The following is a 24,082-nucleotide window of genomic DNA, read 5'->3' as shown; positions in this document are numbered from 1 at the left end:
AAAGTGCGTGCATTAAACGCATCAATATTCCTAAACACTATGATGTTTTTTTACATTTTTGCGGATTCGTAGTTGTAAAGCCCAAAGGAATTTGAACTCTGCATTTGCCATCATCATGGGTCTTAACACAGCAGCTGTCAGCCGACTCAACCAAACCTGGGAGGTAAGAGTGTTTGTGTTGTTTATCATTTAATGTGTTTATATACCATATTTGTAAATCTGACAAAACACTGTCCTTTCAGAAATGTCCAGGGAAGTTCAAGAAGCTTTTCTCTGAGTTGGAGCTCATCACGGTAAGGCTTATTCCTCTTTTGAGTTGATAATCCAATCTTGAAATATTGTATGTTTTTTTCAATCCTTTCCCTTCATTTCTCTGTTACTTTCCCTCGCCTTTCTCCAGGATCCATCTCTGAACCACAAAGCTTATAGGGAAGCCTTCAAGAAAATGAAGCCTCCCAAGATCCCTTTCATGCCTCTTCTCCTGAAAGGTATCATTTCCCACCCCTACACACACACACACGCATTTAATTGCTTTTGGTGAATGAACCAATAATAACTTGTTCTCTGCTCTTAGATATCACCTTTATCCACGAGGGAAATAAGACATTTCACGACAACCTGGTCAATTTTGAGAAGCTGGTGAGTTGAGTCAGTTTTCCTTTAGTGTTTGAGTTTGTGTGTCAAAATGTCACACAGCAAAGGCCGCATAATAAATGAGCGAGGCGATCAGCAGTTAGGGGTTCAGTGTCTTGCCTGAGGGCGCTTCAACGTGTGGATAGAAGGTGCTGGGGATCTTACTGGCAACCCAATGATTGGTGGACAACCAGCTCTTCCAACTGAGCCACAGCTGCTCCCATCATATGTTTGTTACACAGTAATGAATCAGAGCAGCATGTCGCCCCAAAAAGAAAAAAACAAGAAGGAAAAACTCAAATTCAAGTTGGGAGAAGAAGAGCATCATCAGTCACAATAAGGTGCTGATGTGTCTGTGTGTGTGTGTGTGTGGGGGGGGGGCACTGCAGGTTAGACATAGGTTGAAGTTAGTTTGATAACCACACGTTGTTGGACACCCATTTGACACAACAAAGTCTGCATCCAAACCTGGTATGTGTATTATTCATACCACCACTGTGTTATTTGTATTAATGAACAACCACATAACGCCGCAGAGAGGATGTAACAGCAGCGTTGCTTTGAAAACATCACTGCCAACTCTAACTACAATCACCCATGGGTGTTAACAGGAGAAATGCATTAAAACAGGATTATTGGCTAGCTGTTATTATTATTATTTTTGAAAGGCATACTTCACATTGGTGGAAAACGGGTGCATTTGTCTCGTCTGAGAGTAGAAAACTGCTGCAGGAGGCAGTGACCAATGATGGAGGAGACAAATAATATTTACAATACATAACTCATACAACTTAGAAACATGGGACACATGATAAATACGTATCAAGGATCAAGCCACAAGGTCAAATTTCCCATATCACAACCAAAAACTGATCCAATTCCACACCACCAACACCACAGCATACACATATTTATTATCTACACACAACCTCATCCATCTACAAGCTCTATCCACCCAAACAATGCAATACATAATAATAAAAAGACTCATACATACACACACACAAACACAGTGGGATTTTATTACATCTGAATAAGTATAGCATTAGAGTAAGGCGAATAAGCCTAAACAAGAAAAAAATGGCAGATTAAAGATGTGTGTCAATAAAGATTATGTTTGTTTGTGTTTATGTTTTATGTATATAGTTATATTGCCATTTGCCGTTGCTAGTTAGCACTATAGAGCAGTACATATCTGCCCTTAAACATTAGATCGTGACTGTTTGGTATTTCACTGATGCAACATGTCTTCATTTAAACCAACAGCATATGATCGCAGACACAGTCAGAATGATTCGCCACTGCCAAAGCGACCAGCCAGGTGAGTCCTCTGACTTCTGAGAGAATTCTGTCGGTGCAATCATCCTAACATCACAAATGATGAGACATGCTTAGTAACAAGGGGCTCTTCGTCTCCTCTCTTGAGACAAATGGTTTATTTTGGATGATGTATCCATCTATTTTGAAGAATCTATCGCCATCTGCAGCTGAGTTACTTTACTGCACCTGTGCCACGCACTTTTCTCTTACAGTTTCTAAGCAACCATTTCCAGACAGTGTTTTACTCTCTTTATGTGACCATAATGCAGCCTGTGTTTGTACCAAAAGGTGTGTGAATGTGTGTATTCTCCATTTCTGTGTGACTAATGTGCGTGTTTTGTTTCCGTATCTTAGGCAACGAGGTTGTCGGTGTCGACAGTGCGGAGGTGAGGGCGAGCGTTCACTACCTGCACATTATCGACAATCAACAGACGCTTTTCGAGTTGTCACACAAGCTGGAGCCACGTGCTTAAAGACACACACACATGCACATACTCTCATAGACACACACAAACCCATCGGACACAGTGCAGTGGAAACGCTAGCACTGACTATGGAGGACACTTTGTACAGCAGAATATACATTTACACTGTAACAAAATCACTCTACCAGCAGTGGTGCCAAGTGGACAAATAGGTGCCATGTGTTTGAGAAAAACCTATGAAGACACAGAGCTGCACTCTGCCTGTTCTCTAAAGGCTTTATAACACTAAACATGTGTTTTTATAAAGAATTTATGGTTAGAGGATTTAAGTCTGCACACACTCTGTGAACCGTCTACAGGAAGAGATTCTGTGCAGCCAAACAGAGATTTGCCAAACTGAGACACTGAGAGAAGAGGAGGCTGTAATTAGTTTGTACAGTATCTGTTGGACTGAATATGCCATTTTTTTTTTGTTCTTGTGATGAGCTTTTTTTTATGAGCCTGTTTAGGAGGTGGAGTGTTGCTTTTTTATTTCTCTTTCAAGTCCACCCCTTAGAGGTCGACAAGCATTTGATAGCCTCTTTATCATTTCAGTTACAAACACAAAACCACCCGTAGAGAAGCTAGATGTGTTTATAACCGGTTCCACGCCATCAATGGTCTCATATGATTTCATCTGCATATCACATTCCTGCCTCATGATGTATGTATATCCAGGATACATGCCATAATTATTTAAGGTGTATAGTAAGGGATGTGAAGTTTTGTTTTTGGTTTAGCTGATTATGTATCGAAAGCAGCAACCAGAGCTTTAACATACCGACAACTTTTTACCTTTTCTCACTGAGGCTCTCTCCCGCGCAAAAGGAGCAACGTTAACAGTGTTTCACATGTGAAGGAAGCATGGCGAGAAGTTTTGACTGACTGACTTTGACATTTGAAAACCCTCCTGAACGCTCCGGTTGACTTTTAGCCCAACACTCCTCGCGCACTCTTCTCTATGATGTTTATGTGTGAATAGATAATGATAATTTTACATTGTATATAAAATGGACCTATACATTTTTCAGTGCCAAATGTCACTTTGAGTCCTGCCGCATTGACGTACTGTAGAGCTCTTGGTTTGTTTTAGAGTCAGTGTCTTTTTCTTCTTTTTTTTTTTACTACAGAATTAGATTTTCTTGAATCTGGTCTGTGATCATGTACAGCAGACCAGACTCCTCGCAGAGATGCGCTCTGACATTATGATGACTGATTTCAGGGTGTGTGATGATATCCTGCTCACCCCCTGGGTTACTATGGAAACTTCCCCATAGAGCTATTTTCCTTTTTCATTTCTTTTTTTTAGTTATGTTATGTTAACAGATGAGCCGATAGCCACACACATTTATTAAGAAAGAAATAGCTTTATACGCCAAAGTCCCATTCAAGTGATTTTCACATTCATTCTTACTGACTGAAAAAAACACTTCATTCAGAAGTCTTCTGTAAATTGTCTGTGAAAACCAACACAGGGTGTGGACAGAATAATGGAAGCACAAGGGCACAGGTCGTAAGAGATTTACAGCTTTGATTTGCTGATCACTGACTACGGTTATCTACAGCAATCACATTAGTTTGGCCCCCACATATATATTTATCCTCTCTAATTCAAGAAAATGCTCAAAACAATGACATGACATGAAAATGTGTTATTCAAATCACTGAGAGACCAGCATGCCTCGTTGCTAATCTTATGTAGAAGACAAGAAACACCATTTAGAACCACAACATCACATCTGGCAGACCATATAAGTGTTGTGTTGTTTTGTCCTTGCCCTGTGTCTGTACATGCATAGCCAGTGACTTCCGTGACACATTCATGCTGAGTAGGAAGAAACTATGAAAGAAGATTCCTAAATGCTATGTAGCGATTCATGTCTTGCATTGTTTGAGTAGTTCTTATACTCGGGGGGGTAAAGTGCAATACAGTAGAAATAGATAATATATAATTGTGTTCATCATCATTTAAACACTAAGTCTCTCAGAGTACAGACCTGCTTTTTCCTGCAGATCATAATGAATCAAGTGGACAAAAAAGGGACGGGATCTCCCAAAACCATTTTAGTGCCAAAAACATCTCTCGTTCATTACAACAAAAAGATCAAAGATCTTTAGGTGAAGACACTAAAACATAATTCTTGTGTTATGAGCAGCTTACTCACTGTGTGTGCATTAAAAGCTCTTTTAAAGACGGGCTCTAACCTGTTGTCACCGACACATCGTGTACATGCTCTGAACCTGAATGTGGAGCCAGTTTTGTGGACACTGTTACAGTCACCCAAACTGATCAATTCTAAAGCTTATCTGAGCTGTTTACTGTTTAAGTGTTTGAGATTATACAGATGTAAAATGACTGTCCAGGAAGTGTAACACTTGAGTCTTTAGATTGTTCCTCCACAGGAGTTATTTATACTTGCAAATATTCCATAGATCATTTAAGATTATAAGAATAACTTATAATGTGGCTTTTACTAAACAGGAGCCACTCCCCTTTTTATAGATTCTTTGGCATGATGCTAAATGCTAAATTATTATTTTATTTTTTTTAATGTTAAGCCAAAAGACAAAGCTAATGTTACAGTATCATAAAGTGGACAAAATTCATACATTTAGCAAACAGACTGTTCTCTATACAGGTAATATTAACCTAAAGTAAGCTAACATTAGCCTTCCTGAGCTGCTGGTTTTACCTGACTCCAGACCCTTCAAAATGGGAGAGTCTCGTTTTTAAGATACTTTTTGTGAAACCAAGCCAGTGATTGTTGGACTGCTAGAGCTGATGAATCAGAGCTGTGGTCTGTTCATATTCAGAGTCATAGAAAGGCCTTGAGATGTCATTTTTACCATTAACCTGGCCTGTACATGACGCACACATGCACAGACACACATCTGCTCATTGTGTTCAAAGAGCAGAACAATTGTGCTATTACTTATTTATTGTAATATATTGTTTATTTATGTGTTTTTGAAGTGACAAAAGTTCCTGTGCCACGTTCAGAGGTTGAATAAAGTGGAAGTGCATTCATGAGAAGAAACCATGTTTGTGTTTTGAAGCAGCAATGCTGGAATGTAAAAGTACTTGTTCTGTTTTGTGGACACTTGAGGGCAGCAGAAGAGCGAGTCAGTGTGACGACGCTCTGTTTCCTCTGGTGACAAATGATGTTAATAGACAGGAAACCAACAGGAAGGTGTATTTAGTGTTTAATGGGCTGTTGTCATGACTGTGTAAAGTTGAGTTTTTTTTTAAAGCAATGTTGTTTAAAAGCTGTTTGCATGTTAAAACAAAAAAAGTTCACAATGCAAGAGGACCCACTGAAGGCTTTGTACTATTGTAATATTGTTGATGTGTAAATATATGCCCTTGTTTGGTATGTTGTTATTATTTATTAGTTGTAAATGGAAAAAAAAATAGTCAGCCACAAAGCAATACGTCTCTCCTTGTGTCCCCTCAACCTTCTGAAAGCTGAAACCACGTGTCTTTTCTAAAGCGGCATTTTACTATGTCAACATTTGACTGAAATGAATAAATTATAGGTTTTATGTGACATCTTTGGGTGAGCTTGTGGTCTTTTTCTTTGGCTCGTATTCAGATACTTTGTAGTTGTGCACAACTGAAAGTGTTTTCCGAGTGCATTTGATGAATGATATCACAGCAACAGTGTGTTGTGTGTGTAATGGCCTTTGCCTGAGATCAGTGGTTATGTGATTGCCACGACACTACACACAACAAATACGGTAACACCGGGACCACGACAGAAATCTGCAGATCAACATTAAATATCCATGGAACAAATGATCAAGTTGACCATCTACTTGGTGTTACCCTAATCTTGTTTCGGGTTTTTCCAGTAAAAATCTGAGTTCAAATATAAAAGTAACTGATCGGTAGCAGCTTGTGCTAAATCACTCGCCCAGTGATCTCAGTGACCATTGACAGGTTCCTGGTTTCTCTAGGCTGTCTGTATCATGTAGTCATCAATTGATAGTGTTCCTTTTCTCTCTCTGTCTCTGGCCGAGTTTGCTTGATACTGTGATGTTTATAAGCATTGTTATGATGCAATAAAAATATATAAACACGAGATATCCTAAACGTGCCAAAGTTCAACAACTGTTGATAAGTGAACATTCATTTCTTGTCAGTTATTTCCTCGTTTTAGATTCCTAGTTAATTTCTATCCAAACACTCCTCATGCACGTTTTTCATTTGAGTATGATTTTTTTACTCTGTAATACATCAATGTTACTTAATTATACTGTAATAGGGCTTTATATGTTTTTAAGAAGCATATGTTCGATTGAGTCTTGTTGCATAGATGTAAGGCAAGGCAGGTTTGTTTGTATAGCACAATTCAACAACAAGGTAATTCAAAGTGCTTTACGTAAAACATTAAAAGCAGTGGAAAGAAACATGTATAATGACATTTAAAAACGTTGGACAAGTACAATTATTAAACTTTTGAGAAAAGTGTTGGAAAACATAAGACATTTGACTAATATACTGTAGATGTAGAGCTGTGATGAAGACAAACTTCGACAGAGATTTTCTAATGAGCAGCTTAGTCCTTGACAGTTGCTGTTACAGACACTGTTACAGCAAACCAGGCTAATTCTCCTGCTAATTCAAGTTGAAAACTTATTCCATTTCAGTACTTCAAATGAGTCACAAAAGTCTGTTTATTGCACAGGAAGTGTTGCTTTAGGTTACATGTTATTGTGGATGGATTAGCTGATTAGAGAATAACATTCATGAATTCTGAGAGTGGACTTCCCCTTTAAAGGACGTCCTCCCTGAAACATAAACAAGAAGGTGGCCTTACAACAGCCGCTGCAAGATTTATTGTAACATCCAACAGTGCAGATCAGAGACTCCAAAGGCTTTGACAGAGACACTTCAAACTACTTTGATATAGCGGTGGAAATGAGCGTATTACTGCCTGATGACAAATACAAGTCTTACAATCAACTGAGTTTTAACCAATTTAATTTGGAACAGGTTCAGTCAAAAATTATACAGGTCAACCAGAGGCCAACAGAGTCAAACAGACAAAGTCAAGCAACACTTTTCAGCTGAGTAGAGTCAGAGTCTCTGACCAAAGCTGGTTTCAGAGTCTGAAAAATCCTTAGTGTTGAGCAGGAATCCTTAACGCACAAACTCCACATGAACGAGAGGTGGGTGAACACACTGGCACCGTCCCGTTGTTTGCGCAGGTGTGAACCTTGTCCAAGGCTGTTTGGGACCCATGTTTAACTAGCCAGTCTGTCAGCAAAAAACATTTAGAGCAACATTCTTGTGGAACAGAGAAGCAAAGCTACTAATTTTAAACATTTCTATCAAAGATATGTTACCTGCATGTGTTGCTCGGCGCTACGTCGTGTCATCACTGTGAGTGGTTGTAGATCATTCCGATTGCGTCCAGAGGCATTTTGCTCTGCACAGTTGATAACCATGCTTGGGAATCGAAAATGAACTAAAAGGTTGAAGTCTTATGAAGCCACGCTAGGGGTCCCTAAACTATCTTGGGATTGCATAAATTGGGTATGAATGAAAGCTGAGACTTTATGGGCCTGAACTTTATGATTGAATGAGACGATTTGTTTTCATGTGTGATGATGATGTTAGTCCCTATAAAAATGTAAATGCCCTGTTGTGACGTCTAGGTGTAATCACAGCCTTATGGAACTTTATAACCACAAACTAGAGACCTAAGGCATTCAGAATGTATGTGGTTTTCCTGGGTATATTGACAACGAGGGGCATTCTGAGCTTTGACACAGTGGTATCAAGCATTTTTAGTGGTTTTCCAGTGAAAAGCTTAGAGACAAAATGAGAGTAAATAGCAACAGTTTTATGGATCTTTGTGCACCTTTGATAAACCTTTGATAAAGGGGCGAAAGGCACATTGGATTAAAAGGTTCCTGTTTGAATTTATCCCAGAAGTGGATCAGCTTTGATCATACAGTGCTTGAGGGAAAACGAATAACATACACATTATACTACATCAACATCTGACTGAAGTGAATCGATTATAGGATTTTCCGTAAATCTCTGGGAGAGCTTTTTCTTGGCAGGTAGATGTGTAGTGTGTTGTAATTGTTTGTCCGTTGCATTTGACCAATGATATCACAGCAACCGCTCAGACACCCTCTCTGAAAAATATAAAAGAAAGTGTCCTTTCAACAGTCCCTGCAGAGACTCCAAAGACTTTGACGGAGACTCTGACGCCAACATGCTCTCGTTCCTCTTCTTGTTTGGTCTGGCTCTGGGTGCTGTGTCTCCTTCTGATGACCTTCAAGTTACGCTGCGGCGTGCCAACTGTCCCATGTTCTGGTACAGCTTCAACGGCCGCTGCTACAGGTACGTCGCCACACGTTTGTCCTGGGCAGATGCAGAGGTCCACTGTGTGTCACAGGGAGCCAACCTGGTGTCCATCCACAGTTTGGATGAACAGAATTTTGTCAAATCCCTGATCAAGAACTTTGACCAAGCTCTGACGGGGGGCACCTGGATCGGTCTCAATGACATCCACAAAGAAGACACATGGATGTGGTCCAATGGTTGCAGAGTGAACTTTCTTCATTGGAATTCAGGAGAGCCAAACAACGGTGGAGGAAATGAAAACTGTGTTAACAACAACCATGCTAAAGATTTACAATGGAATGACGGTCATTGTTACCTAACTTATCCCTTTGTTTGTGCATCTCGTATAACATGTCCCTAACAACTGAGACATACAGTTTGTGTCACTGCTCACCTGACCACTGGCCACAAATCTATTTTAATAATCAATGTATTCTCCCTTCATTGTGCAAAAGAAATATGTAATATCAACATAATTGCCATTAAAGTAAACAATGATGAGTTTTGGACATTTGATTCTTCAGATGTTTCCCCTCCTTGTTTGTGTTGACTTTGATTATTAAAGTGTTTTCCATGACTGATACCTTGTTTGTGTATTAGAAAAAAATTGGAAACATCACAGGACACAACCTTTCCAGCAAGTGAAATCAAACTGTTGTGAGTTAGAGCAACATAAACTCAATACAAAATATTATATGTATGCGCCCTCCTTGAACTGAACTCCAGTGCATTCAGTAATCGACTTGTGGGCTGCCTCTCACTATAGATGTAGCCGGCTGCTAAGGCTTGTAGCATTGTCAAAGAGTCTTTTTTTAATGAACTCCGGGTTCGCTAACAATGTTGTTGGTGCTTCATTTTATGTGTAGGGACTCTTATCACGCTACTGCAGTGGTTTGGTGTTATTTTGAGCAATATTAGTGGTTAAAAAAGCCGTTTTGGATGCGTTTCGGCACACAGCCTCAAGCTAATCAGTGTAAACATAAGGACAAAATAAAGCCAGTGAACATGATGCCACTTCAATCTATTTCTTTTCTCCACGTTTGTTTTTTTTGTTTTTTATTTACATGATCATGAGGACACTATCCAGTAGGATGTTTATGTATATGGACATTTCAAAATGTATGAAACACTAATTTCTGATAAACCACACTCTGATATGAGTAATAGCAGCATAAAGACTTTTAAAATAAACGCTTCAAAATATCTCTAAGTTCAAAGTTATCAACATGTTAACCTGGACACTAATGATAACGTCTTCATAATGTAACTTTCTGAACATACAGTATCACATACAGCCTCAACGCTGTGGCGCACCCCTGACCACATCTCTGCTCCTCAATCTACTTTGAACACCACAAAATAAGCTGCTCTGATAAGATGCTATAGTTGTGAAGGGATTATGTTCCTCTACCGTCTGGTGAGTCACTTATGGGGAAAAGACCACATGGTCGAATCAAAGGAGGGCTGAGGAAACAGAATGTGATGATTTTCAAAACTTTAATACCCTCATTTAATTGAAAATGGCACAAAGACAGCAAATGTTGAAACTGAGAAATGTCATTGATTTTATGACAATGATACGCCCATTTTGAATTTGATGCAACATGTTGCAAACAATTTGGGACAGAGGCAACAAAAGACTGTAAAAGTTGTAAAATGCTTAAAGAAAACACTTGGTGGGACACAATTAATCAATTAATGAGGTTAACTGGCAACAGGTTAGTAACATGATAGAGTATTAAAAGAGCATCCACGAGAGGCTGAGGCTTTCTGAAGCAATGATGGGGAGGAGTTCACATTACTGTGAAAGACTGCACTAGCAAATAGAGAAACAATTTAAGAATAATGTTTCTTTTTGTGTTGTAAAAAATGTTCAAACACACTATATTAGAACAGGCCAAAAATAACACATTCACATTTCATTCAGTTATCCTGAGGCGAGAGGTCAAAGGACTGGAAATTTAGCCTCATTTTGACACGTTGTTTACCCCCCTTCCCGACAAGCTGTGACATGGTTTTCACACATGATTTCCTGGATACTGTTGATAAGTGCTGTTATGATGCAATGAAGATATGATTATACGGAAAAACAAACACTCGGCCTCTCCTGGACGTGCCAGAGCACTGCAGTGATCATGTATTTCTTTTATTTCCCTGTTTTCATTCTTGAGTCCTGGTTCTTTTTTTATCCAAAGACTCCTCACACATGTTACCCAGAAACATTCCCTTGGGAATTTGTCATTATTAAGGGTACATTTGAATAGGCAAGGCAAGGCAAGGCAGCTTTATTTGTATAGCACTTTTCATACACAAGGCAGACTCAAAGTGCTTCACAGCACAACATGTCATGAATTAAAATGCATTACAGAAAGACAAAGAGAATAAAAACATAGACAATAATAAAAACATTGCGGACGTTAAAAGTGCAAAGATTTAGCAGAAAGCTAAGGTGAACATATAAGTTTTAAAAGTGGTCAGAGTGGGTGAAAGTCTCAAATCTTCAGGAAGTTTATTCCAGCTGTTTGTTGCATAATGACTGAAAGATGCTTTCCCTTGATTTGAGTTTACTCTGCGAACCACTAACAGATTGGTCTCAGAGGATCTTAGTGATCTAGAAGGCTTATGTAGTGGGAGCATATCAGTGATATACCTCGGCCCTAGACCATGAAGTGATTTATATGTGAGCAGGAGGATTTTGAAATCAATTCTCTGACGTACAGGAAGCCAGTGTAATGATTTAAGAATTGGTGTAATGTGCTCACATTTTCTGGTCTTTGTTAGAACTCTAGCAGCAGCGTTCTGAACAAGCTGTAGCTGCCTGACAGTTTTTTGGGGGGAGACCTGCAAGGAGACCATTACAGTAGTCTAGCCTACTGGTAATGAAGGCATGGAATAGTGTTCTTAAATGTGTCAAGAACAATTTTATTAGTTGCATTTATTTGCCCATTTCAGGGATGGGTGGAAATAATTCAGAGACAGAGAAGACAGATAAATATTTCTCAAAAGTTCATAAAGAAAACAAACCAGATGAATAATATAAACATCAAAACTGCCAAAAGACAGAGGAGGTCATCTATACATCGGTTCATCGTTATTTACATGGAAGAGAGGATCGTCTTGAGTGGAGGGGATGCACTCTTGTTGGTTTACTGAAAAATATATAAAATATTAAAATACTATCAGACAACTCAACACTTCTGATCTTTAAGGTGAAGGTCTGGCAGGATCTGACTCATGTCACAGGTAAAAAGGGTAATTTCTCATCTATATCTCTATTAATGATTAATAGTGACTGCTTCATGATAATACGAGTAATGTTTATGGGATGTGGGCTTTGATGGATTATTTTCAGATACTGTGTATTTGTGCAGAAGTAAAAGTGTTTGTCAGGTGCAACAGCGCGGACGCCCTCTCTGAAACATGTAAAAGAAAGTGTCCTTTCAACAGTCTCTGCAAGATCCTACATAACATCCAACAGTGCAGATCAGAGACTCCAAAGACTTTGACAGAGAATAATAATATTAAAAATAAATAACATATTTATTTTATTTTTACAGCTTATTTATTACATGTAACTGTGTGATACAGTTATTTACTGTAATTTCACGATATCTCTCTGGAAACTTTGCTACCAGTTGTTTTACCATTTTTTTTTACCGATTTAAAAAAAAATGTTTTACAGTGGATTTTATTTCCGCCCACTGATTATTTTCCAGATAAAAGGAGTTTCCCCCGGATTGGCTTCTTAAAAATAAATATATTATCAAGTCCTTTGAAAGGAATAGATCCACAAGATCCGGCTCCCTTCAAAGAGCCGAAAATCCCATCTCTCGAGCTGATAAATCAGAGCTGTGGTCTGTTCATATTCAGAGTCATAGAAAGGCCTTGAGATGTCATTTTTACCATTAACCTGGCCTGTACATGACGCACACATGCACAGACACACATCTGCTCATTGTGTTCAAAGAGCTGAACAACTGTGCTATTACTTATTTATTGTAATATATTGTTTATTTATGTGTTTTTGAAGTGACAAAAGTTCCTGTGCCACGTTCAGAGGTTGAATAAAGTGGAAGTGCATTCATGAGAAGAAACCATGTTTGTGTTTTGAAGCAGCAATGCTGGAATGTAAAAGTACTTGTTCTGTTTTGTGGACACTTGAGGGCAGCAGAAGAGCGAGTCAGTGTGACGACGCTCTGTTTCCTCTGGTGACAAATGATGTTAATAGACAGGAAACCAACAGGAAGGTGTATTTAGTGTTTAATGGGCTGTTGTCATGACTGTGTAAAGTTGAGTTGTTTTATTGCTCTGTACCTCCAAAATTGATATATACATGTGCACACAATCCAAAGACATGCATGTGTTAGGTTAATTGATGACTCTACAAAATTGCCCTGAGGTGTGAATGGTTGTCTGTCTCTGTTCGTCTCTATGTGCCCTGTGATAGACTGGCGTCCTTTCCAGGGTGTACCCCGCCTCACGCCCGATGTCAGCTGGGATCGGCTCCAGCCCCCCCGCGACCCCGACCCCGGGATAAGCGGTTGAAGATGAATGAAAGATGAATGTTTCTGCATTGGTCATTTTAATTGACATTCATCTTGCTAATGTTGAGCACTCACCTGAGGAAACATTTTCATATATAATAATAATAATTAAAAAATGTTTATTGTTCCCTTCATTCTGCAATATAGAAATGTAATATTAACAGAATGACTATTACAGTTAACAGTAATGATATGAAGACATTTCATTCCACAGATTATTTTACCTGCTTGTTTCAAGTGTTTTTCCATCTCTGTTACAGTCTCTGTGTGTTACATACATAAATCTCTACATTTTGATCATGTCTGTGGCGTATTCTACATAGGTCTATATAGGCCTACACATTGCAATCTACTCGCTGCAGCAAAATGTATACTTAAGTCACTTTAAAAAAGACCCACCTAAAAGAAGAACAACATCAGTTTAAGTGTACGCTATATTTAGAACATTTTCCTTTTTCTTTGTCACTATTTCCTTTCAAAGCATTCCTACGCATAAGCCAACTGTGCCACGTCCTGTATTACGTCGCAGACCATCAGACTTTCCACTGTTTATGGAATAAACAAATACAAGAAAATAAAAATGAGTGATAAGTGATTATAACTGTACAGACAAGAGGATCCCTAAATGAGGACGAGTGCACAGAAGAAGAACTTTTGCAGCGGGAGACTGAACGACCGAAGAAGAGAGAGAATGGAAGCTGGAGGAAAGCCTGTGTGACAGCAAGGTAAAGCGGTGAAAATATTCTAAATGTAGAGTACATTTAATCTGAAATGGATTTGTTTTTAGGTGTATCTCGATAAGGTGGCTAAAATAAGTTTAGAGCACTGCCCCAAACCACTGCAGTGCTGCTAAGCTTCTGTGTCGATACTACTTCTGTCAATCTTTGGCAGAGAATGGAGAAAAGTTTATTCAAGACCTTAAGGTTTAAAAAAAAGGACTTAGAGGGTCTTTATCTGGGAGGAGAGTAAAATCAAAAACGTTTTAAATGATTTCAATGGTTTAAAGGTGTTATGTGACATCTCCAGGTGATCTGGTGGTCTTTTTTTTGGCATATGTTCAATAACTGTGTGGTTGTGCACAGCTGATAGTGTTTGCCAACATCAGTTGACCAATAATATTACACCAACAGTGCAGACACCCTCTCTGAAGCATATAAAAGGAAACACCCTGTCACTTGGCTCCTTCAGGGTCTTGATCCCATCCATCGGTTCAGATCAACTGCAACACAAGAACCTTCATCCTGCTCCTGTGACAGACAGAGACTCTGACACCAACATGCTCTTGTTCCTCTTCTTGTTTGGTCTGGCTCTGGGTGCTGTGCCTCCTTCTGATGACCTTGAAGTGAAGCTGGAGCGTGCCAACTGTCCCATGTTCTGGTACAGCCACGGCAACCGTTGCTACAAGTACATCGCCACACGTTTTACGTGGGCTGATGCAGAGCTCCACTGTGTGTCAGAGGGAGCCAATCTGGTGTCCATCCACAGTTTGGATGAAGACAGTTTTGTCAGATCCCTGATCAAGAACTTTGACCCAGTGCAGGGATACACCTGGATCGGCCTCAGCGACACCCAGAAGGAAGGCGGGTGGATGTGGTCTGATGGGACTGAAGTTAACTTTGCAAACTGGTACACAGACATGCCAAACAACCAAGGAGGAACTCAACACTGTGTTCACCACAACTATGGTCAAAAATGGAATGATTTCTCATGTTCTCATATTTCTCCCTCTGTCTGTGCAACTCGCATACAGTGTGCTTAGAAAACTGACACAGTTACATATGTCTGATCAAACCTTCACCTGTTCATCTGGTGACATGCATTAGGCCTCCACAATAAAGACACAAATGCAAACTATCATGTGTGTGCAGAAATCGTTTTATGAACCACAATGTTAATGAACCACGAATGTTATATATTCACACAGGTAACTCCAGTGGTTAATCATCTCAAAATATATATTTGTTATGAATAATGGTCTTCTCAAATATATATATCTATATCTATATAGATATCTATATCTATATAGATATCTATATAGATATAGATATAGATAAAGATAGATAGATAGATAGATAGATAGATAGATAGATAGATAGATAGATAGATAGATAGATAGATAGATAGATAGATAGATAAATAATAAATCTTATTAACAATCTAATAATAAAATAACTATTTACATAGTAAACTTAATGACAATACACAGACTTCCTTTTCAACACTTCAAAATATCTCTAAGTTCTAAGTTCAGAGTTCAAAAACAAACAAAAATGTAAAATAAATGAATAAATAAACCTACATGTAACACATTCCCTATTGGTTGATCTAAAGAGCACCTTTCCAGTTTTATTTGGTTCATTTTTTATCCCTTTTACAGCCCCTGTCTATTGTTCAAGCATCTTAAAAGCTTCACATCATTTGGGAAAAACACGATAGTTCCTAAGAAAAAAAGATCATCACATAGAGCTTACATGCTATTGTTGTTCGATTGTTCTCCAAGTGTCTTCATCATTTCAAAACCATAACACGACAAGTGTTGAGGATTATGAGCTTTAACTCCTGACACCTAAAAAGAAGTAAAATTGTCTGATGTTCTTATTTTTTAGAGTAGGTCACAAATAGGGCAGCATTACTAATCTTGAAACAAAGTATTTACATTAGACTTTGCTGGAGTACAGTTCACAGAATGAATGTCTAGCTGACAAATCTCCTACAGTCATGTATATGTTACATGTTTTCTTAAATATGCTTTCTATTTAAACCCATGCTCTTTTCAACTATTCTTATGCTCAGCACTTGGAGTGAAAAAAAGTCTGACTGACTGATTGATTTGAACTGAACTGTCATTATAAACCAGGCCTCTCTAGTTGCAAATGAAGGATCCCCAACAATGCCACATATATGTGGTCTTTAATACTCTGAAATGAATATCAGGCCAACAGAAGAACATTGACGAAATTGTGTTCGATTTATTTAGGGAATAGCAAAGTAGTAGTAGTATTAGTAGTAGTAGTAGTAGTAGTAGTAGTAGTAGTAGTAGTAGTAGTAGTAGTAGTAGTAGTAGTAGTGGTGGTAGTAGTAGTAGTGGTGGTAGCATAGAACAAATCCACATGACAATATTATGGCAGGCCCATAGATGAGGACATTGCCCCTGTAATAGAACTTTTACTCCTCTTTGCCGGTTCAGTCAGAGAGACTGAGGAATACGTTTAATACACCAGAGCCAAACAATCATGAGGACATGAAACTGTGTTCAAAATAACTATAATAAAGATTTGACACGGAGGGACAGGCCATGTTCTCATTCTTTAAATTTCATCCGTGCATCTTGCACAGTCTGTCTTCAGCAACTAATAGTCATGTCCAATTCTACCTGGTGCCTTGCCACCTGTTGCTTTGTGCAAATGCATTGGACTCAAATAAAAATATAAATGTGCAAGTTTATGCATGTAAAAACAGAGGTTATTTCATTTTGCTAATGTTGGGCACTCACTAAAGTTACTTATCTTTGTGATTTCATATATATTTCATATTCACTTGCTGCTTGCATACGATAGTGAAATCACACGGTTGTGAGTCAGAGCAGCGTGACGTTTTTATTGTAACAGAGGCAGTAGGCAGGACTGGAGCTGTAAACACTCAAATCTCCACACTTTACTGCGATAAAGTTAAAACATTTGTCCCACAAATACTCATCATCATTTCGACTCAACGCTAAGATCCTGATGATGATTCAAGTGGACAGGTGAGAACTGCCTTTTTAGAGCATCTTTCATTCGTTACAAAACAGGAGTCAAAGAGGATCTTGAAGAGCAGACCCACTTTTAAACAGAACTTACTGTAGATCTTATGTCTTTGCATTAAAAAGTCTTGCAATCACTTATCACCAACACTTCCTGGAGATAATCACAGAAAGGAAACATTTTCTGATAGTCTTGGGCAGAGCATGGGGAAGAGTGTTAGAGACCTCCGTTCAGTCTGGTTGAAAAGCACACACAGCTTGTTACATCCGAGGGTCTTTAACAGGGATGAAATAGAAATAATATATATGAGTAAATAATACATTTTACGTGACATCTCCAGGTGAGCTGGCGGCCTATTTTTGGCTTATGTTCAATAACTGTGCGGTTGTGCACAGCTGATAGTGTTGGCCAACTTCAGTTGACCAATAATATTACGCCAACAGTGCAGACACCCTCTCTGAAGCATATAAAAGGAAACACCCTGTCAGTTGGCTCCTTCAGGGTCTTGATCCCATCCAGCAGTTCAGATCAATTGCAACACAAGAACCTTCGTCCTGCTCCTGTGACAGACAGAGACTCTGACACCAACATGCTCTTGTTCCTCTTCTTGTTTGGTCTGGCTCTGGGTGCCGTGCCTCCTTCTGATGACCTTGAAGTGAAGCTGGAGCGTGCCAACTGTCCAATGTTCTGGTACAGCTTCAACAGCCGCTGCTACAAGTACATCGCCACACGTTTTACCTGGGCAGATGCAGAGCTCCACTGTTTGTCAGAGGGAGCCAACCTGGTGTCCATCCACAGTACAGATGAACATAATTTCGTCAAATCCTTGATCAGGAATTTTGACCCTGTTCAGGGATGGACCTGGTTTGGACTCAGCGACATTCACAAAGAAGGCAATTGGATGTGGTCTGATGGTTGTCCAGTCAAATTCGTCTTTTGGGCCTCGGGACAGCCAAACGGTGCAGCAAGTCAAAATTGTGGTCAGCTCAACTTTTTCCCAGAATGGAATGACTATGAATGTGCTGTAACTTCTCCCTTTGTTTGTGCAACTCGCATAACCTGTCCTTAGCAACTGGGATGTTACATATTTTTGATTGAACCTGGTCACTGTTGACATGCATTATGCCAACACAATAAATACACAAATGCAAACCTATAAGTGCGTGTGTGCAGAAGTCATTTCATTAATCTTCTTTTTTAGGAATGTTGGACATTCACACAGGTAACTCCAGTGGTTGATCAAAGGGAATATTTCTTTACCCTTTTGATAATTTTCAAAATGAATAGGAGTAATAAACATAATAATAAAATTAAGCCATGTATAGTAAGCACAGATTTCTATATCTTACAGGTTTGTGTTTACATGTTTGTGACATAAACATGAGGACACTATCCAGTAGGATGTTTATGTGTATGGACATTTATGCACATTTCAAAATGTATAAAACACTCATTTCTTATGTGGTTCAAAGTTATCAACATGTTAACCTGGACACTAATGATAACGTCTTCATAATTCAACTTTCTGAACAAACAGTATCACATACAGCCTCAACGCTGTGGCGCACCCCTGAGCACATCTCTGCTCCTCAATCTACTTTGAACACCACAAAATAAGCTGCTCTGATAAGATGCTATAGTTGTGAAGGGATTATGTTCCTCTACCGTCTGGTGAGTCACTTATGGGGAAAAGACCACATCCAATCAAAGGAGGATGAGGAAACAGAATGTAATGATTTTCAAAACTTTAAAACCCTAATTTAATTGAAAATGGCACAAAGACAGCAAATGTTGAAACTGAGAAATGTAATTGTATTTTATGAAAATGATACGCCCATTTTGAGTTTGATGCAACATGTTTCAAAGAAATTGGGACAGAGGCAACAAAAGACTGTAAAAGTTGTGAAATGCTCAAAGAAAACACCTGGTGGAACACAATTAATCAATTAATGAGGTTAACTGGCAACAGGTTAGTAACATGATTGAGTATAAAAGAGTTTACAGTGCAAAAAAACAATATTAGATATTAAAAACCAAATAAATAATTATATAAAACACTCTCTTTAAACATTTGAAATGCTGTCTTTGTGTTAATTTCAATTATGGGGTTTCAATGATTCGTAAATCATTGCATTCTGTTGTTTTGTTTTGTTTATTTTACACAGCGTAACAACTTTTGGAAACAGGTTACCCATTTTTTACTGCCCGGGAATTGATAAATAAGGTCAGAAACCCTCCAAATTACCACTTTAAAGTTGTACTCCATAGGATTTTCATCGAGTTAAATTGTCTGTGAAGTTACAATCTATCAAAGAGTGAGTGAAAACGCTGGTTTCTGATCATATGACCCACTAATGAAAGCACTTCTACTTGCCTTTTTGTTGAGTATTCTGCTTCCTTGTCTGTGTATTAAAGAAATATCTGAACATCACAGGTGTAACAGCTCCTGTAATCACCAAGCATCCAGCATGTGAATATCTGAGAATACACACAACTCAACATCTACTGCACACTCACTTACTGTATGATACTGAGATCACACTGATATGAGTTAGATAAATATGGGAACAGCACAGGTGTAACAGACGTTGCGATCACAGGGACACAGCCTATCCAACATGTGAAATCCCACTGAGTTAGAGCAGCATACAGTTAATACTAATTATGCATGCGTCCTATGGTTCAGTGGTTGGAGCCATGTACTAAGAGTCCTCGCTGCTGCGGCCTGGGTTTGATGTTCACCTGCTGCCCTTTGCTGCATGTCTCTCTCTCCCCCATTCCCTGTCTTTTTTCAGCTGTGCTACAATAAAGGCAAAGGAGACAAAAAATGATCTTAAAAAAGACACAATGCTTTTTACCTTAGCCGGTCTTTATCGTGTAGGAAAACTGAAAGAGAACAACATCTCCTGGTCTTTTTGAACTCATGTTAAGATACTGTGTAGTTGTGCACAACTGCTGAGTTTGTCAAGTGCATTTGACCAATAATATTATGCCAACAGTGCAGACACCCTCTCTGAAGCATATAAAAGGAAACACCCTGTCACTTGGCTCCTTCAGGGTCTTGATCCCATCCAGCGGTTCAGATCAACTGCAACACAAGATCCTTCATCCTGCTCCTGTGACAGACAGAGACTCTGACACCAACATGCTCTTGTTCCTCTTCTTGTTTGGTCTGGCTCTGGGTGCTGTGTCTCCTTCTGATGACCTTGAAGTGAAGCTGGAGCGTGCCAACTGTCCCATGTTCTGGTACATCTTCAACGGTCGCTGCTACAAGTACATCGCCACACGTTTTACCTGGGCAGATGCAGAGCTCCACTGTGTGTCAGAGGGAGCCAACCTGGTGTCCATCCACAGTCTGGATGAACAGAATTTCATCAAAACCTTGATCAGGAACTTTGATCCTTCTCAGGGATGGACCTGGATCGGCCTCAGTGACCTCCACAAAGAAGGCAGATGGATGTGGTCTGATGGGTCTAAGGTGGACTTTATCGCTTGGGCTTCAGGACAGCCAGACAATAGAGGAGCAGAGCACTGTGGACACGCAATTTCACCAGATCTGAAATGGAATGACTGGCAGTGTCATCAGACATTAACTTCTGTTTGTGCATCTCGCCCCGGTTTGTCCTTAACAACCAAAGAGGTTGTGTCTTATTGAACACAGTGACTTTCCACCTGTTGTTCTGTAATAATGCCTTAAGCCTATAAAAATACACATTTTTGAATATACTTTGTCATATATAACTCTACTCGTGAATAAAGATGATTGCTTGATGATGATAATGTTGTGATGTATTCTACATGCTCTCAAAATACTTTGGAATTTACACCAAAATGTGTTTCTGTCACTGAGTCAACTTCCAATAAAAGGCCCGTTTAAAACAACAGTGCTGTAGGCCTTCAATAAATCGTATTGTGGAGGAAAAGGAAAAAACAATCAGAAAAACATCTCCAGGTCTCTTTTTACTCATGTTCAGATACTGTGTGATTGTGTACAACAGCTGAGTGCAGTTGACCAATGATATTATACCAACAGTGCGGACAACCTCTCTGGATTCTGTGACAGACAGAGACTGTGACACCAACATGCTCTTGTTCCTCTTCTTGTTTGGTCTGGCTCTGGGTGCTGTGTCTCCTTCAGTCAACCATCAAGTGAAGCTGTGGCAGGGCAACTGTCCCATGTTCTGGTACAGCTACAAGGGCCACTGCTACACGTTAGTCAATTAAGAGAAGAAGACCACAGAATCGAATGAAAGGAGGGCTGAGGAAACTGAGACTGAAGACAGCATAAAGTGCATTCAGACATAAAGGCGTGTGAATAAGTCAAAACATGGCAGCATGTAAGCCTGGTTCCAGACCTCTGAACCACCGCCCTCATCTCCACTTTGTTCACAAATTTATAGAAAATGAATGATAATCAGGTTTTTTATCATTGTTTTTTTTTATCTTGCAAAAGGGACCAAATATAATTTTAATAGATTAATAATTAAAACATAAACCTAAGTTTGACACCTTCTGTAAAGGTTGCAAGTTTACAGAAAATGGAATGGACAAACTACTTTGAATTTATGAATTCACTCAATCCGCAATAAAAGCAAACTGCACATAATTGTTCCGTGTGATGTTAACCCTGGACAACAGTATTACAAAGTGTAAATGTCCCTGAAACGACCTGGAACAAGAGGATCAGCTTCAATTATGGGACCAAATGCCTTTGGATATGTGATTGTGAGAGAGATACAGAACAAAAGGAGTGCAGTGAGAGGGATTTATAATAAAAGAGGGGTACATTTCAATTTGAAAGACTGTTTGTGGAGAGTTGGTGGTGGCAGTGGAGGGGAAGGAACGGCAATTATGCAATGTGTAAACAGCTGCCTCTGTCTCATCTCTGATTCCAGCTGGCGTGAACTGTGATGAGAAGCGGGAGCACTTCCTGCCATGTGCTGTGTGTATATGTGTGTGTTTGTGTGTGTGTGTGTGTGTGGAGGGGAGTGCCGGTCAGTGTTAAATTAGGTCTGTGATGCAACAATATGGTTTCCTGATGCTTCTAACCTCTATCATTTTGCAGTCATCTTGATGGGTATTTAACGCAGCAGGGTTCTGACAGCAAAACAACAGTGGAGGATGAAGTAGGCCCTTTAATGAGGGAGGTGAGACAAAGCCAATAGACAGGCTTGGTGGGATGCAGGTGCTGTGTAATTGTCAATCTGACATAGTGCCCTTGGAAATTGATACAATAGACATTAAGTATAGGGAAGTAGCAAAGCTTGTGGAAATTCTCGGGACATAACTCATGTCCCCCGTCCTCTAGTCATAGCTATGCCTGTAGCCTATTCACACGGCCAGGACTTCATCTAAAAGCTATCAACATTTTAAAAAATATCAAAGCACACGTTGGAAATTTCGGGAAATACGCTCTCTCTTATTTGCCAAGGGTTATGGGAAGATTACCTACCACCATGTCCTTTAAGGATGAAGCTAGAGCCTCCAATCTGTTAGCTTAGCTCAGCATACAGAATTAAAGCAGGGTGAAACATGCAGCCATCTGCCAAGCAGTCGCAACACCCATCTGTACATACACCTCTAATGTATCATGTTTTATGGACAAACACAAATTGCAGCTCAAACTAAGTTTAAACAACGGGTAGATCAACACATCATGTTTTATAAACTGATCCTGTAAATGTTAATCTGTAAATATAAATTATAGAATAGGCCTATGATATGTAGGCCGACAGTAAAAGTAAATGTGGTGGCGTAGACAGGAGCACAAAATGTTACACTGCAGTACAAAACCTCAAAATGATACTGTAGTACTGTACTCAGGTGAATGTGCTTGGATCCCACCTGTATGTTTGTGTGGTTTTATGCTTGTTTATTAATTATGTTATTTATTATAAAAATGTTCATCAATATACTTTGTCCCTTTTGTGAAAATAAACAAACGTAACTTAAACTATTTATTTGAATAGTTTATTTTAGATATTTCTCTTTTTACTGATCGTTAACTTTTGGATAATTTCTGAATGCTGCTGACTGGTTGGCATTTTTTATTTCGTTGTACATGTTACATATAATGACAATAAAGACCCTACCTACTGTTGAATGTCTTCTTAAACTTTTAATAAAACATAAACCTGCGTCTACAACAGCGGTGGAGTTCAGTAAAAGTAGAACTACCACACATTAGAAATACTCTGTTGTAAATAAAAGTCCTGCATTCAAAAAAGGTCATTACAAAAGTAATAGCATGAAAATGGCCTATTTCAGAATATTATATTATTAGATTATAATTATTGATAGATGATATACTGTAGATAATGTAAATATCACTTTAATGTTGCAGCTGGTAAAGGTGGAGTTAATTTGATTAACTTTATATACTGCTGTGTAGCTTCATCTATAACATTATATGTTAATTCATTTTCTTAACATATGTGTGTATGTAAGTATTTGTATAAATAATCTTAATCTGCAAAGTAACTAGTAACTAAAGTTACCAAATAAATGTAGTGGAGTAAACAGTACAATATTTCCACTGAAATGTTGTGGAGTATAATTATAAAGTAGCATAAAATGTAACTACTCAAGTAAAGTACCTCATAATTGTACTTGTGCCCTTGGATCTATGATCTACAGCAGGGATGTCAAAGTCAAATACATCAGAGGGCCAAAAAACTAAATTTGCTACAAGCCGAGGGCCGGACTGGTTCAATGTTTATTAAAACATATTAAAATGATGCATATAACCTATTGAAACAAGACCTAACACAGTGTACCGTATTTTATTTAATGATTAAATGAATAATCCAATATTTTCTTATGACTTTAGTTATTTTAAGGAAAACATTTTCAACAGGCAAACAGCAAAAAAGAAAATGTCCTTCTAAAATAAAATACGTTCCTTAAAATCAAGATAAAGACACACAGCTTTGTGAACATGCGCTCTGCCTCCCACCGAGCTTGAAACACCCTGTTCTCATCGTCCACCTTCGGTTTAGCCGTTATTGGGGGCCACGG

At 38.9% G+C, this 24,082-nt stretch overlaps 1 protein-coding gene across 1 annotated transcript in view; it reads left to right on the top strand.

Annotated features, from left to right (window-relative positions):
* rapgef5a (Rap guanine nucleotide exchange factor (GEF) 5a) overlaps positions 1-5,905 on the top strand; it is a 45,724-nt gene extending 39,819 nt beyond the window's left edge. Inside the window, exons 21-26 of the mRNA XM_083925822.1 lie at positions 73-163; positions 243-293; positions 401-488; positions 575-639; positions 1,900-1,954; positions 2,308-5,905. Of these exons, the coding sequence (XP_083781948.1) occupies positions 73-163; positions 243-293; positions 401-488; positions 575-639; positions 1,900-1,954; positions 2,308-2,426 (469 nt within the window). The 3' untranslated portion in view covers positions 2,427-5,905. The remainder of the gene's footprint in view (positions 1-72; positions 164-242; positions 294-400; positions 489-574; positions 640-1,899; positions 1,955-2,307) is intronic.
* The last annotated feature ends 18,177 nt before the right edge of the window (positions 5,906-24,082 follow it).

The sequence above is a fragment of the Echiichthys vipera genome (assembly GCF_963691815.1).
Source record: "Echiichthys vipera genome assembly, chromosome: 13".
NCBI classification, from domain to species: Eukaryota; Metazoa; Chordata; class Actinopteri; order Perciformes; family Trachinidae; genus Echiichthys; species Echiichthys vipera.
This window is presented reverse-complemented; position numbering and strand designations above follow the sequence as displayed.